The 13,407-nt window shown below is 42.3% G+C and overlaps 1 protein-coding gene across 1 annotated transcript in view; it reads left to right on the top strand.

The window, feature by feature from the left end:
• LOC107190542 (syndecan) overlaps positions 1-7,360 on the top strand; it is a 115,551-nt gene extending 108,191 nt beyond the window's left edge. The window contains exons 2-5 of the mRNA XM_015579355.1: positions 3,703-3,892; positions 4,262-4,362; positions 4,652-4,808; positions 6,481-7,360. Coding sequence (XP_015434841.1) covers positions 3,703-3,892; positions 4,262-4,362; positions 4,652-4,808; positions 6,481-6,662 — 630 coding nt within the window. The 3' untranslated portion in view covers positions 6,663-7,360. The remainder of the gene's footprint in view (positions 1-3,702; positions 3,893-4,261; positions 4,363-4,651; positions 4,809-6,480) is intronic.
• The last annotated feature ends 6,047 nt before the right edge of the window (positions 7,361-13,407 follow it).

The following is a 13,407-nucleotide window of genomic DNA, read 5'->3' as shown; positions in this document are numbered from 1 at the left end:
GACACTGTTCCACCTCGTCGTCACCCGGACCTAACTCGTGAGTATCATTTCGGTCCCGCCCTTTGATCCCTTTCGAAAATTCATCTTCACCCTTCACCTCCAGCATTTGTCACAATGGAATCGCGATTCTTTTAAGAGGTAAGGGAATCGGGTCTGTGGAATCTCGAGAACCTTGACCTCAGCCTTAGGCCTTCCCTAAGTCGATATTAAGCCTGTGTCGAGGAGACGACGAGGGACGTTGAATTGGGGGAGTTTTCGGGGACGTTGAAAAACGACCGCCTCCACCGCTAGGTAGGACACACCGCGAAAAGAGGTCGATAACATCGGCGCGCCCGCGCAATTCCTGCGTTTTCTTCCGCGGATGAAACGAGAGTGTGAGCTACGAGGGGACGGAGAATAAGCAGCAGGCGGTGCCCTCGTGTGCGTGTGGATAGATGGAGTGAGAAGGGCTGTGCGTTGTCGTTTCATCTGTCGAAAATCGTGGTGGCTTCTGGGACCACGAGAAAAAACCTGTCGTTGTTTCTTGGGTGGTTCCGACGGACTTGCTGCCCCTGGGAGGACGAAATCCGTGTTATCGATCAGCTGCGAGTAGGACAACACGTTTCTACGCGATGTATCCGTACGCAATGACGTCGTCGTGTGCTGCAACCTCGGACGTTGCTCTTGCACCAGGCTCCTCTGGTGCTGCAGTTTCCGTGCAGTGAGACGCAGGTACGTTTACACACACGGTTGCACCTGTACAGAGGGGACAACAGTTTTCGAGTATACATACAGGCAAGTGGCATCCTTTTCGAAGATTTATCCGGACGTGACGTTTGCTACTGACTTTATCGGACGGTCGAATGACACGCCGATAGTGTCATGGAGCCTGATAGCTTTTTCATGAAGAATCAACTGACAGAAGCTCGTCCCCACCCTCTCTGTTCGGTGACGTAATTTTATCGTTCTCTGCAGACTTCTGGGTCAGTTTATCCTTCTGACTGCAATCTAGCATTGCGTGGGTGGAGAATCTTGTTGACCTAACATCGAGCTTGTATTTAACACTGGAATAATCCTTCGGAATGACGAATCGACGATTTCATATTTTACGATTGTTGGAATTGTAATAGTGGTTTTGTTTGTGTGGACATTTTATGTGTTATTAGACTAAATTTTACTGTAAGTTACGTGGATATTGTTATACAATTTCCAGTGTTAAAAGTCTCGATTTATTTAGAACGTCGCTTGGGTCCTATCTCCATCGCCCCTCTCGGAGCATAATTAAGACGTTTCCTTCTTTAGAATTCCCTCAGCGGTTATTGCTTTTAAATTGAATCTTCGAGGAATCCCATCTTTTCCCTGTCTCTGCTTTCTTTCAGTTGACTAAGAGCAACGAACCGAGCACTGTCTCAATGGATCGATCGCAGTTTGCATTGCAAAAACGGGAGATCATTCGAAATTCAGGCAAATCGACCCAGCAACGCTCGGTGCTGGTATTAAACCTCGCACGGCGGTGCCTGGATCTATATGGACCCGAGTTTTTGAAGGCTCCATCTGACTCAAGGCTCATCCGTCCCTGATTTTCCCAACTTAATTTGTCCGTTGGTGTTAAATTCACCCAGTGGCAAAAATTAATATAACGAAGTGATAAATAGTTAAATTTGCAAATTCTTTAAAGTAAACATCACGAAGCCTCAGCTTAACTTACTTACACATGACAGAATAACGTCATTTCTTAGGAGAAAAATTGAACGATTGCGTTCAAAAGTAGTATTTAAAGAAGTAAGAACTATTAGGGTTCCAAACGGACCCAGGAACCGCTGGGTCTGTACAAGCATTATTAACACCAGAACTACTGACAATAAACGTATATCTATTTCTATCTAATAGATAAACATGACAAATTTCTAAAAATGCTTAAAGTTATAAATTAACTATTTTCTTCGTTTTTATATTGCAATGATAGTTGTGAAAAATCTGAGAAAAGTGTTGTTACATTTTTTAAATTATTTTAACCTTCCAAGGATAAAATAATTCTGATCGACGATTGGAAGTGCAATCGTTAAACGTAACGATGGCCGCGTGCGATTTATCGATCATTCCCAACAGACTTTCTCCTCCCGTAGTTGGGTCCATTACGCGATCGAGCGCGTATTACATACCCATAATGGATCCCTGTGCGTGGATGATGCTCGAACGAATGCTGTTTTGCAGCGGGCGTGTGTAACCGCCGTGTTCTGTAAATACAAACATGCCAGATGGTGTGTAGAAGCGCGTGATTAGTTTCCTCTGGTCACGTTGGAATGTCGAACTTGGAGAGTTTGGCTGACAGCTCGTTTCTATTCGATTGTACCCCCAAACCTGTACGTATGTATATATAAACGACGTACACACTTCTGGCATCGTTTCGATCGATTGTTCCCAGTGTTTCTGGGAGATAGACACGGATGAACAATGGATCCTCGATGCATTACAAATCCTGAAAAAAAAAAACTCGATGGTACCTAGGCTTGGTCGAGTTTCAATGAGAAACGTTCGCCACTCGAGGATCCTGTTCACTTCAATTAACTATTAGCGAGCAGAGATCTCGATTTTGAGCGAATCGATCTGGTTGTAAGTAAAAACTTTAATTGACCAGATCGTTTAATTTCTACTGCATCCTTTGTTTCTTTGTAGAATCGTTTCACACATCTGTGTTGCATCGTTTGATGGCGTTTCCTGTTTAAAGGAAGTAGACGGGAACGTTTCGCTTGGAAACAGGAAGATATAAAAATCGGAGATCGCCCGTGACACGATCGGGAAGACAATCCCTGATTCTTCCCGCGCCCATTTATTATTCCGGGGCTTTATTGCGCGCGCGTCACTCTGGCATTCCGCTGGCGTCGGATAACCGGAAACCGGAGGCCACAGCTTGAAGTTTCCTTGACGTGGTCTGCAAACTGCCGCCTTTAATCGTTACTGTTCCTCTACATGTATACATATAATGATCGCGAGCCATGCACATAGAAATTCTACCATACGTGTATACGTTAATTTTGCCTCTAATTAGTGCAATAGGAATTTGCTTCGACTCCATTTAATAGTCGCACAAGTGTTCTCTAGTTATTTACCAAATATATTAATACACAGCTTGCCTTTTCTGCTTCCTCCCATATCTTCAGGCGTAACGTTATCTCAATAACCTACTCTCTAAGTAACTACTCCCATTTTCTCTTTTCTTCATTTTATAATTTTATAATTTTGTAATTTTATAATTTTATAATTTTGTAATTTCATTTCCCACATTGTATTGGAATTTCGATTCGCGAGCTGTTTGTCTCCGGAAACGTTACGTCTCCAAAATGGCCGTTCCCTGCGGCCAGGTCCTTTTTCACGTTGAGCGCATCAAAGCGCGACAAGCACGAGGAAAAAGGAAATGGTGTTTTGCGTGCCGTAATTCGAGAGCGAATGCAAGCATCCCGAGAATGGATTCTATTTTGAGACACAGAGACGGTGATGCGAGTCGAAAAAGAGAAGTATAAAAATGGCACGCGAGACCATGCGGTTCGTTATCTGACTGTGTGTATGCATAGTGTGTTTCGTAATTGTGTGTGCCTAACCTTGGGGGAGATAAACCAGCCATGAAAACGTGACGATAAACAATGCTTGGATTGTTCTTTTTTCAATAGAAGCGTTTAATCGATTCACATAGAATTTATTGGGAATTACCATTTCCTGTTTCAGAAGGATCAAAACGAGAAAGAGAGAACGGCGGCAGGGAGTTCGGCGTACAACACCTTTCCGGACGATCTCTACCTAGACGACCAGGAACCTTTGGAGGGCTCTGGTCGAGGTGGCAGCGAAGGTCGCGACGATCTTGAAGCATCCGGCAGTGGCCTTGGCCCCGACGACGAGGACGGCGACGACGATCACGGTACAACTGTTCTGTTACATTAAACGAAACCTTAATCTCTTGACAACTCCGATTAGATTCCCTGAGGACTTTTTAGATATAACTAAGAACATTGATTAATCCTTTTACGTATACGTCACATCTAGAAAATCATATTTTTAGAGGTATTTGTCGTGAATATACAGACGAGGGGAACGTATTGGGACCATTTTTGAGTTAAGGAATAGCTAGAAATAGTTTTTGATTTAAAATATATATTTATCAATCTCATAATTTTGAAATACCGATTCCGGGACGTGTTTCACGCAGTCGTACTATCGTTTTTTCGATTCTTCGCCAATTTTTCGCCAATAATCTTTTATAATTATCGTGTTGTATCGTTTGTTGCAGAATTTAACAACAACAACAGGATAGAATCGGTGCCGAACAGGCCGACAGAACCAGAAGCACCATACTCGGTCGACGAACCGGTTGTGAAGACCAAGGAAGAGGTAAATATCGATAAAAATGACCAATTCTTGTGCCCAATCGCTCTTTTTCCCATTTAAACGATGTGATTCCCACGAAAAGATATTCCCAAATCAAGAAGGGTTTCACTACAGACAGCCCCATACCCTTTTCTGCACGAACGAGAAACCCATAGGGGGGGAATCCATTGAAACACATGGACGTTAAGACGGGTTATTAGATTTGTTTGGAAACACACATTGGTCCTACCCCCCTTGTCAAGCAGCCGAATTAAACGGATTAAGCTGATTAAGCCCCCGTGTCCCGTTCCAGACGATCGTCAAGCCTGTAAACCGACCCGACAACGAGGTCGATGTAATCGAGCCCTCAGGTGTCGAGGACGACCACTCGGACAACACAGACGTCTACATGAATCCGAAACACGAGGACCGCGCCAGCTCCTTCTTTGCTCAGCCAGGTGTGCTGGCAGGTGAGTTCAATTTTCGATCCAATTCCATCTCTTCGACGTAGTTAACCGATTGATCGAGTGACCACCAATCTCCTTCCAAGATTTTCTATTCATCGATCAATCTTGCAGAATCTATTGTCCCGATTCGTGGAGACCGATTTCCAAAGAAATAATCGATTTCATCGTTTTCAATTTCAATAAGACGAGTGGCAAAACGGTCCATCAAGCAGAATCAATCATACGTTGAAAATTCACGAAAGGGGGAATAGTGTCTTTAAACAGTGAAACACCGGAATTACACGGTTCGAATACCTGCCAAGGGATTACGTTATTTATTAACCTGTTCCTTTGGTATTATACTCCCAGGGCATAAGGGCAACACGTGAAACAACATTCCGTGGGTATGGTATTTATTCACCAGGGAGAGGAGTGGTGCGGGGGTTCTGTAACTCCGACGAAATTCTGGGTTAAGTTAACCGATCCAGACCACGCATAATAAACGCGCTACATAATTAACACGCTGAATATTTAACGCGTTGAATAACAAATCCCTCGTGTTCGGAGAGTTACTTAGCTCCCTTCGGATTTCGCGCTGCCTTGCTGTCCGCCTCGGGTTTCTACCTGTATTATATCAAGGTACAACAGCTAACAACTAGCAAATGATTAGAGATTTTAAAAGATACATTAACCCTTAACACTTTGAGTGCTATAGACGTATACATTTTTCCAACTATAGTTGTTGACGTGCACTATGGATATATATATATATATATATATATGTTTGACGAATGTTTTCTGCTTACGCTCCCGACGTAAGTAAAAGTGATCCATGTTTGAGATGGAAATATATTCAATAGAATCGCTTATTTCAGAAACCTCTTAAGTACAGAATTACAAATATTGAGATATTTAAGAAAAACTTCTAAATGGGCTAAAGGCAGATATTTTTTTACGAAAAAATTCTTCAATATAAAGGAAGGTTCTATACATAAAATGAAAACGTTATTATTTATTAAGATTCAGGGAAGGGGGTAAAACAAATGTACACCCTCTGCAGTTATGGGGTTTCTGCAATGAAATAAATTTACAAAGATGTTTTACTTACCTTCACAATGACAATAAAGACATATTGCGTCTTATTTAAGACTTTATTTATTCTTTTTTTTTTTTTAATCGGTACCTCGATACAGTTCACGGTACGCAAAAAAGTATTTCTACGACAGAGAACGTTTAACACTAGAACTACCGACGATAAACACATATTTGCTTCGATCGATGGATAAGCGTGAAAACTGTTGAAAACTATCAAATTTAAAAATTGACTAATTTCTTCACTTTCGTGTCGTAATAAAAGGTGCAAAAGATCTGCGAAAATGTATAGTCATAAAATTGTAGTCGTCGTTGTAAGAGTGTATTGACATGTCATTTTCACTTGCTTGGTAGTTCTAGTGTTAAATTTAAACTGAAAGGGTAAAATCGTACCCCACCACACACAGTATATAGTTACGTATACCAGAGTTAACCAGTGTAATTGAGTATTAAACATCGTCACCTCTTATTGTCAAATCGATGATTACCTAAATTCCCAAAACAAGAGTATTGGTGGCCACGATCCTAGGATCAAACGATCAACGGTACAATTGAAACAGTGAGTTCGATTAGTGACTAATTAGAACCGTTCGTGACGTTTCAGCGGTGATCGGTGGCGCAGTAGTAGGTCTGCTATGCGCGATCCTGGTGGTGATGTTCATCGTGTACAGGATGCGCAAGAAGGACGAGGGCTCGTACGCCCTCGACGAGCCGAGAAGATCGCCGGCGGCGCAGGCGTTCCCTAAACCGGGCGCGCCCCATCACAATCGAGAGTTCTACGCTTGAGGCGGCGAAGCCTGAACCTGGCTTTGACACCGCCGAGTTTTGCCCCACGACACACCACGAGCCGAGAAAGACGATGTCCTTCGACCGAATTGATCGCCGCCGACCACGCAACAGCCACAACCGCCGCGCGAAAAATCATCTTGTCAGTTACACCGAGGGGGGTTTCACGGGTATTACTCCCACAACAAGATACCATTGGGGAAGTTTGTCCGAAACACCCCTGGTTCTATCTCTGGTCCTTCGATCGGGGCATAATGTAATCTCGATTCCATCGACCATTCTTTCACAACCCCGTCAGGACAATTCTTTAACACCCCCTCTGCACTCATAGAAGCTTTTCCAAAACGTGTTCATCGGTATAGTAGATCACTCTCTGGGGTGTTTAAAGCAGCTCTTCGCTTTGTAAACGCCTTCGATTTCCTATACTGACAGGATTTTTAGGTGGAACGTTCGATCCACCCCCGAGAGTGTTATTAACTTCACCCCAAATGGGACCTTGCTTTCACACGGATCCATTTGTCGACGTGGTCGCGTGCACGGTGCGCGCTGATCGAAGGTCAACGTGGCGAGACTCTTACCCCAATCCATCCCTATCCTCGTCGGCAAGGTCGCGGCGATTACAGATGCATTTACAAGCGTATTACAGACCGCGTATACGTATTTAGGCGTACGTATAGGCGTAACCCTGTACAGGACTGTGAAGAGCGCGATCCGGTGGAAGGAGGGAAGGAAGAAGGAGGATCGTGTTGCGCCACAACGTGATTTCTTCTCGACGCACGGTCCCGTGAACCGCGACCTCGTTTGTCCGCCTAATCTCTTCACGATCCCCACCCCTCCTGATTTCCCATACCTTCTATTCCACACCCTCGTTTTTTTAGTCGTGTAACGAAATTCATCGAGTCGTATTTTAACGCTTTGACCAAGGGGGCCTTGACCCGTTCACGGTGTTTCCCACCTTTGTTTTTTTTTGTTTCTTTTTTACCAGGTCCCGGAAATCGGGGGAACGCTTCGCGTTTTCAGATTGGCCCTCCGAGAACGGACATTCGCGAGAAGGAACTATATATGTATGTCGATTTTTCGAAGGTTCTATCATTATTTCTTTCTATTTTTATTGTAAAGTGGCCAAGATATTCCGCGGTAGCTATTCTTCTTAAGCTTATTCGTCTGGTTCGTTTTAATTTTTTTGTTCGAAGTGGATTCTGTTGTAATCGGTAGGTTGTGGAGCGGAACGCGTCGGAAATTATTTTAACGATTAGGGTAATCGTGTTTCCCTTGTACGACGCGATACTTGCAGGAGACGTGTAGGTAAAATTATAAATTAAGGTAATTTTAATCGTTTCTTTTTTTTTTTTTAATTATTGTTAAGCATATGCAATAAAGAATAGGCCGATCGTTCAAATTTAATCATTCGCGGGACATGATCGCGCGTCTTTGTTAGGGTTGGAATAAACGAAATGTGCGAAAAGAATCAAATCTACGCCGAAATAAGAAAATAAGGGAACGGTGTTAGGTCGAATAATTGATTTTAGATGAATTACAAACGGGCATTCGGAAGTCAATGAATTTGAATCGGATTTAGTCGTAACGGAATCGATTACTTGACTTTACATATCGACGCCGAGATTGGTATAAACGTCGGTCCTACCGCCATTGTTTTTTTTTATACTTTTTATCAGAATTCCCTCGAACGTCAAACGGCACAAATCGAATCACACGATTCCCCCCCCCCCCCCCCCCCCGAATAGTAAAGTACTTTTCTATCTTTGAAAATTATTTATTCGTAGGGCTCGCTGAGGAGATGATAAACCAATTGCATTTTCGCGATATTTATAGAGTTAAACATTCACGCGTCCATATATACATATAGATATATATATACACACACATTATATTCCTAATTTTTCACATACGTTTCTCATGTACACCTGTCCATCGAACGTGTAGATAATCATCTAGCTTTTATCACGGACAAAATGTGGTTTCCAGGGACTCTGACGTGATCCCTTTTGGAGCCATTGCGAGATGTCAAGAATTATTGTTTTTAGACGTTCCCGTGCTTTCATTTTTATATAAAGAATACTAAAAAGAAGAAAAAAAAAAATACTAACACGGCAGGATAGAGAAGTTCAAGCTGAATCCTCAAGACGGAGGGGCGGTTCGTTCGAGCGCGATTGCATCGTTATTTGCCATGCACCTTAGTGGATAAAAAAAAAAAGGAGAAAGAAACTTCGTCAGTGCCATTTCATTGCGCAGTAAAACGCGGTACGTTTCACGCAACCGTCGCTCGATCTACCCGCCCGAGGAGTTCAGTAATCGGGGATTTAGCTCGGAGCGATCACGAAACACACAACCCCCTACCCCTATATGCGTGTCGTTCCCTTCTTCCACCTACCCACGAAACTCACGGGACAAACACCGCGCGCGCACCGTACAGGAGAAAGAAGGGGCTTCTTCTGCTGCTGGTCGAGAGAGAATAATTCTATTTGCCATGGATAACGAAAGACGTTTACATTTCCAGCGTGCAGGCGGAACTTCTTCGTCCTCCGATTGAAAAAGAAAGAAACGAAAAAGAACACGCCTATGCCATATATATATATATATATGTATTGACAAGAAACTACCGAAGGGGGTACGAAAAGAGAGTAAATAACAAAAACACACACACATTTACTACGTGTATATCTATTTGTTCGAAGATTTTCGTCCGCGGTATTTATCCCATGGTCGATCAATATCGCGAGATATATTGTAATAATTTATTGACCTTTTCACGTAGGACCAAGCGATTCCCCTTTCTCCCCTCCCTGTAATCCTATCTCGTTTGCCTTTACCTCGAATCCGTCGAAACACATCCGACCGATCCTGGGGATCGTTATCGTGATTTCTCGAGAATTTTCAAATTCCCGCCCAGCGTCACACGTTTTTCACCTCTTCGAACCAGGTAGAACGGGAGATCCGATTATTGCCTCGTTTCTCCGAGAGCCTTCGAGGGAAAAAACACCTTCCCTCCGACCTACCCCAATAACAACGCAAACCACCCTTGTACGAGGAGATTGGGAGATTGTTCGTTCGAAATAAAATTTTAAATACTGCGAGAATGTTAGCGGACTAACCGATTAATCGTGAAAGAAAAAAACGAAACATACGTTCCCTTCGTTTTTCGGAACGCACACATACACACATATACACACAGTAGTGGCTCGTAATCGACTTTTTAGTCGCGCCCGTCTAGGAGGCCGTTGGTTACTCCGCCGTCGCCGCTATGTCTCTCGTTCTGTCTCTCTCTCTCTCTTCAACGTTTCGACACTTTTTCGTAGAGCATAGAGCAGCGCCTGTCTTTTTAATACTCTCCAAAAATAGTTCGCGGTATCGGTCGTCGACGTTTACACACACGCAACGCAGTCATCGACCGGACGACGGCGTAAATGTGAAAAAAATAAACAAAAAAACAGAGAAAAAACTCTCGAGGATTTCCATACTTCGTAAAAAAAAAGAAAAAATAAGTAATCTTATATATACGATGTTATGCGGCTATAATGTCTTATATATAACGTTATTGTCACTTATTATGTCCTGTGCAATAATAATATGAATTTTACGTAACACGAACCGTCGCATTTATTACCGCCCGCCATACGACCGAAATAATCGCACAACTCGAACCGATCCGATGGGAGTCACAAGACAGGAAGCCATTTTCTCTATATTTTATTCAATCGTCGATCCTTTTTGCCTCGGTTGGAAGCGAGTCGTGGCCATTGCTCTCTATAACATCGCGATTATGCAGAATAGAACGGGAAGGGGATACTGTATTTATTACCGTGTTGAACACTGGTGATGAAAGTAACACAAACGAGCTCCGCAGCGATAGCAGTTCTACCTGGGACGCAGGTACTTCGGTTCAGAGGAGTCCGATGTGACGGTAAACGAAATATCATGCCAATACTGCCATGTATGTATATCACGTAAGAAAGAACAATTTCGTAACGAGAAAACGTCTCGATTCCCATTCCCTGTTTTTCTGTGCAACCCCGTCTTGTAATAAGACCATCATCTGTCGTCGAAACGATCGTTGGATGTCACAGGCAAAGCGTGTGCGAAGCTCGATGTTAACAGCCAACATCGCGGGAGGCGATAATCAGTCGCGTCATCATCGTCGTCACCCCTTTTCCTCTTCTAACCGGTGACGACTCAAAGCCGTTCGGTGTTGTGTAAATCAACGTGGAGGATCTCCTCGCCGCGATACCGATCTATATTTTCACGTATGATACCCGGATCGAGATCGTCGCCATATTTTCTTCTTCTACGAGGGAACACACACCTTTTTTTCTCCCCTCCCCATGATCCCTATCCACTGCTTCTGAATCGATCTTATCGATTTGTGAAATAGCTCGACGCTATTTTATATAAGCTTATTTATAACGCGTCTAGACGTCACGAGGATAAACTGTAACGATATTGCGGTAGTAATAATGGTATAAATTAAGTGTATTGATAGGGTCGACTTGGAAGGAGGAACTATTTAAACAGCTATTCTCAGTGTACAGATTGTGTTGGACGTTAAATGAACGGAAATATCGATACCGGAATCGATAGGTTGAGGTACTGACGGCCGTGTGAGTACCTTGAGAATAAGGAACATTGTGTTTAGGGTGAATCAGTTGCAATAAATGGAATCCAAATCATTCCTTGCTTCTAGTTTTCCCCGTGACTTAGCGGTACGTATTTGAACGTGGACGACGTGAAAAAAGTACTGTGCCCGATGTGGCCCTACGCCTTTAACCCGGAAGATTGCTATGGATACCGTAATTCGGTGATTAATCGCTAGTAAAGTATAAATATTTCTGCGAAGACGTTGTGTTCTTTTCACATATTTCTCTCGACGGAATTATAATTCTCTTTTTCATGGAAATTTATAACCCTCTTCCCGAAAGATCCGACTTCCCTTCCGCTGTTGAAAGCGAGAGAGGAGATCGTTGATCGAATTGTAACTCTCATTGTAACGATAGTTTTACGCGATATAGACGGGGAACTGTTTATTAGATAGTAAATAATTTTGTCCGCGTGGAGATGCAGAGAGCCTGAACGGTTTAACGGTGACATACTTACGGAGTAGGACACGCCATATTGGGAATTATTTTCGTGAACGACCGTTCGAATGAAACTTCTCGCAGAGACATGTGCGTATATATTTTTTACTACAGAAACTTCAGTTTAAATTCCATTCGGAAAAGCCATCGTTCCGTTTCAGGATCATTATGTATAGATAATGTCGATAAAAGGAGAATATCGTTTACAAGGCATAAAGAAATTTTTCTGTCAAAGGCTCTCCCGCCTAGAGCATTAACTTACGGACGACGTAAAAATACCACGGGAAGAAAGAAAAACGCGAAAAAGGAAGAGGCGTTATACGCTGCATTTCCACGTGGTTCGTTTAATAATCGAGAGGCGCTATCCCACATTCTATGCGGCGGGTGACAAACACTAATGAAATCATATTTTATAAGAAGATGTATGTACTCGGAACGAACGCTATAGCAATGAGAAGAGTCTGTCCTAACAGTAGAAAAAAGAACCCATAGGCCAGGTGAACGAATGGATATAATAATTTTAAAAGTGAACATAAGTAATATTTAATGATAACTCTAATTAACAATGTTATTTTCTAAATGTAAGTATTGTCTGTCTTGTCCTACCTAAATTGTCCCTGATCTCCGGAAGAATATGATTACGTATACGTGTATATGTTACGCGATCGCAAGCATACAAGTACACACGTATATGTATTTTTGGGAAAATATACGCCCGACTGAGACAAAAACAAATGTTACGCTGTGGTTCTTCAAGTTTCTATTTCCTTTCAAACGATTCCCCGACGAACCATTCGTTTACGACTCGTCATGGGAACATTACAAATTTCAGTAAGTTTGCAATAAAATAGCATTCCAAGCATGTTACATTGTTTCTCGAACACCTTTGCCAATATTTTCAGCAATAAAACCCATGAGAAGTCACAGGTTAATTGAGTATTTATTAAAATGTTAAATAAACCGCGAGAAGTGAACTGTGGCACCATCAAGCGGCGAGACAAAAAACTAACAAATCGGAAAAATGCCTCAGAAGCCCCCTTACCATTTTGATATCAATACCCGACGTTATCGATAAAGCATGAATTCTGAGTATTATTAACACAAATAAAGTGTTATATATTCCATTCATATTGCGTGTATGTATCTGATTTCACGGGAATAAAAGTATCCGATGCTTCAGTTTACGATTAAGGGATAAATATGACAGTCATGAAACATGAAACGGAAAAGTATATATTTTTTCACTTAACAACAAGACAATTTATTCTAAATGCATCGTTAATGGACATTTTATTAATGTTACTTTATACATGTTCTTGTTTTATTCGTTTCTATATCTTGCCTTACATTTGCATATTTGTAACAGATAGATTCAGAATAGATGTAGTTTCATAAATATTTTATCAAATCTACCTTTTGGCCGGCTGTTTACGATTTCCCTTGCGGGAATGAAAGAACATAGATTAGTCTCCTGTCAGTGGCAATAACAATAACAAAACGACAAGAACACTGTTAAAATTGCAATTTATTTGCATCGGTTGACAGTCTCTCTCGCGATGAGTACCCCGTTTAGTTCACTTTAAATAGCTTTTCCATCGTTCTATGGACAAGTTACGTCTTGGTCAAGCATTCAGTTTGAAGCTGAAAGAATGTAG

The sequence above is a fragment of the Dufourea novaeangliae genome, unplaced genomic scaffold (genome assembly GCF_001272555.1).
Source record: "Dufourea novaeangliae isolate 0120121106 unplaced genomic scaffold, ASM127255v1 scaffold187, whole genome shotgun sequence".
In the NCBI taxonomy this organism is placed as follows: Eukaryota; Metazoa; Arthropoda; class Insecta; order Hymenoptera; family Halictidae; genus Dufourea; species Dufourea novaeangliae.
The sequence above is the reverse complement of the archived record's forward strand: the minus strand, read 5'-3'. Positions and strand labels throughout refer to the sequence as shown.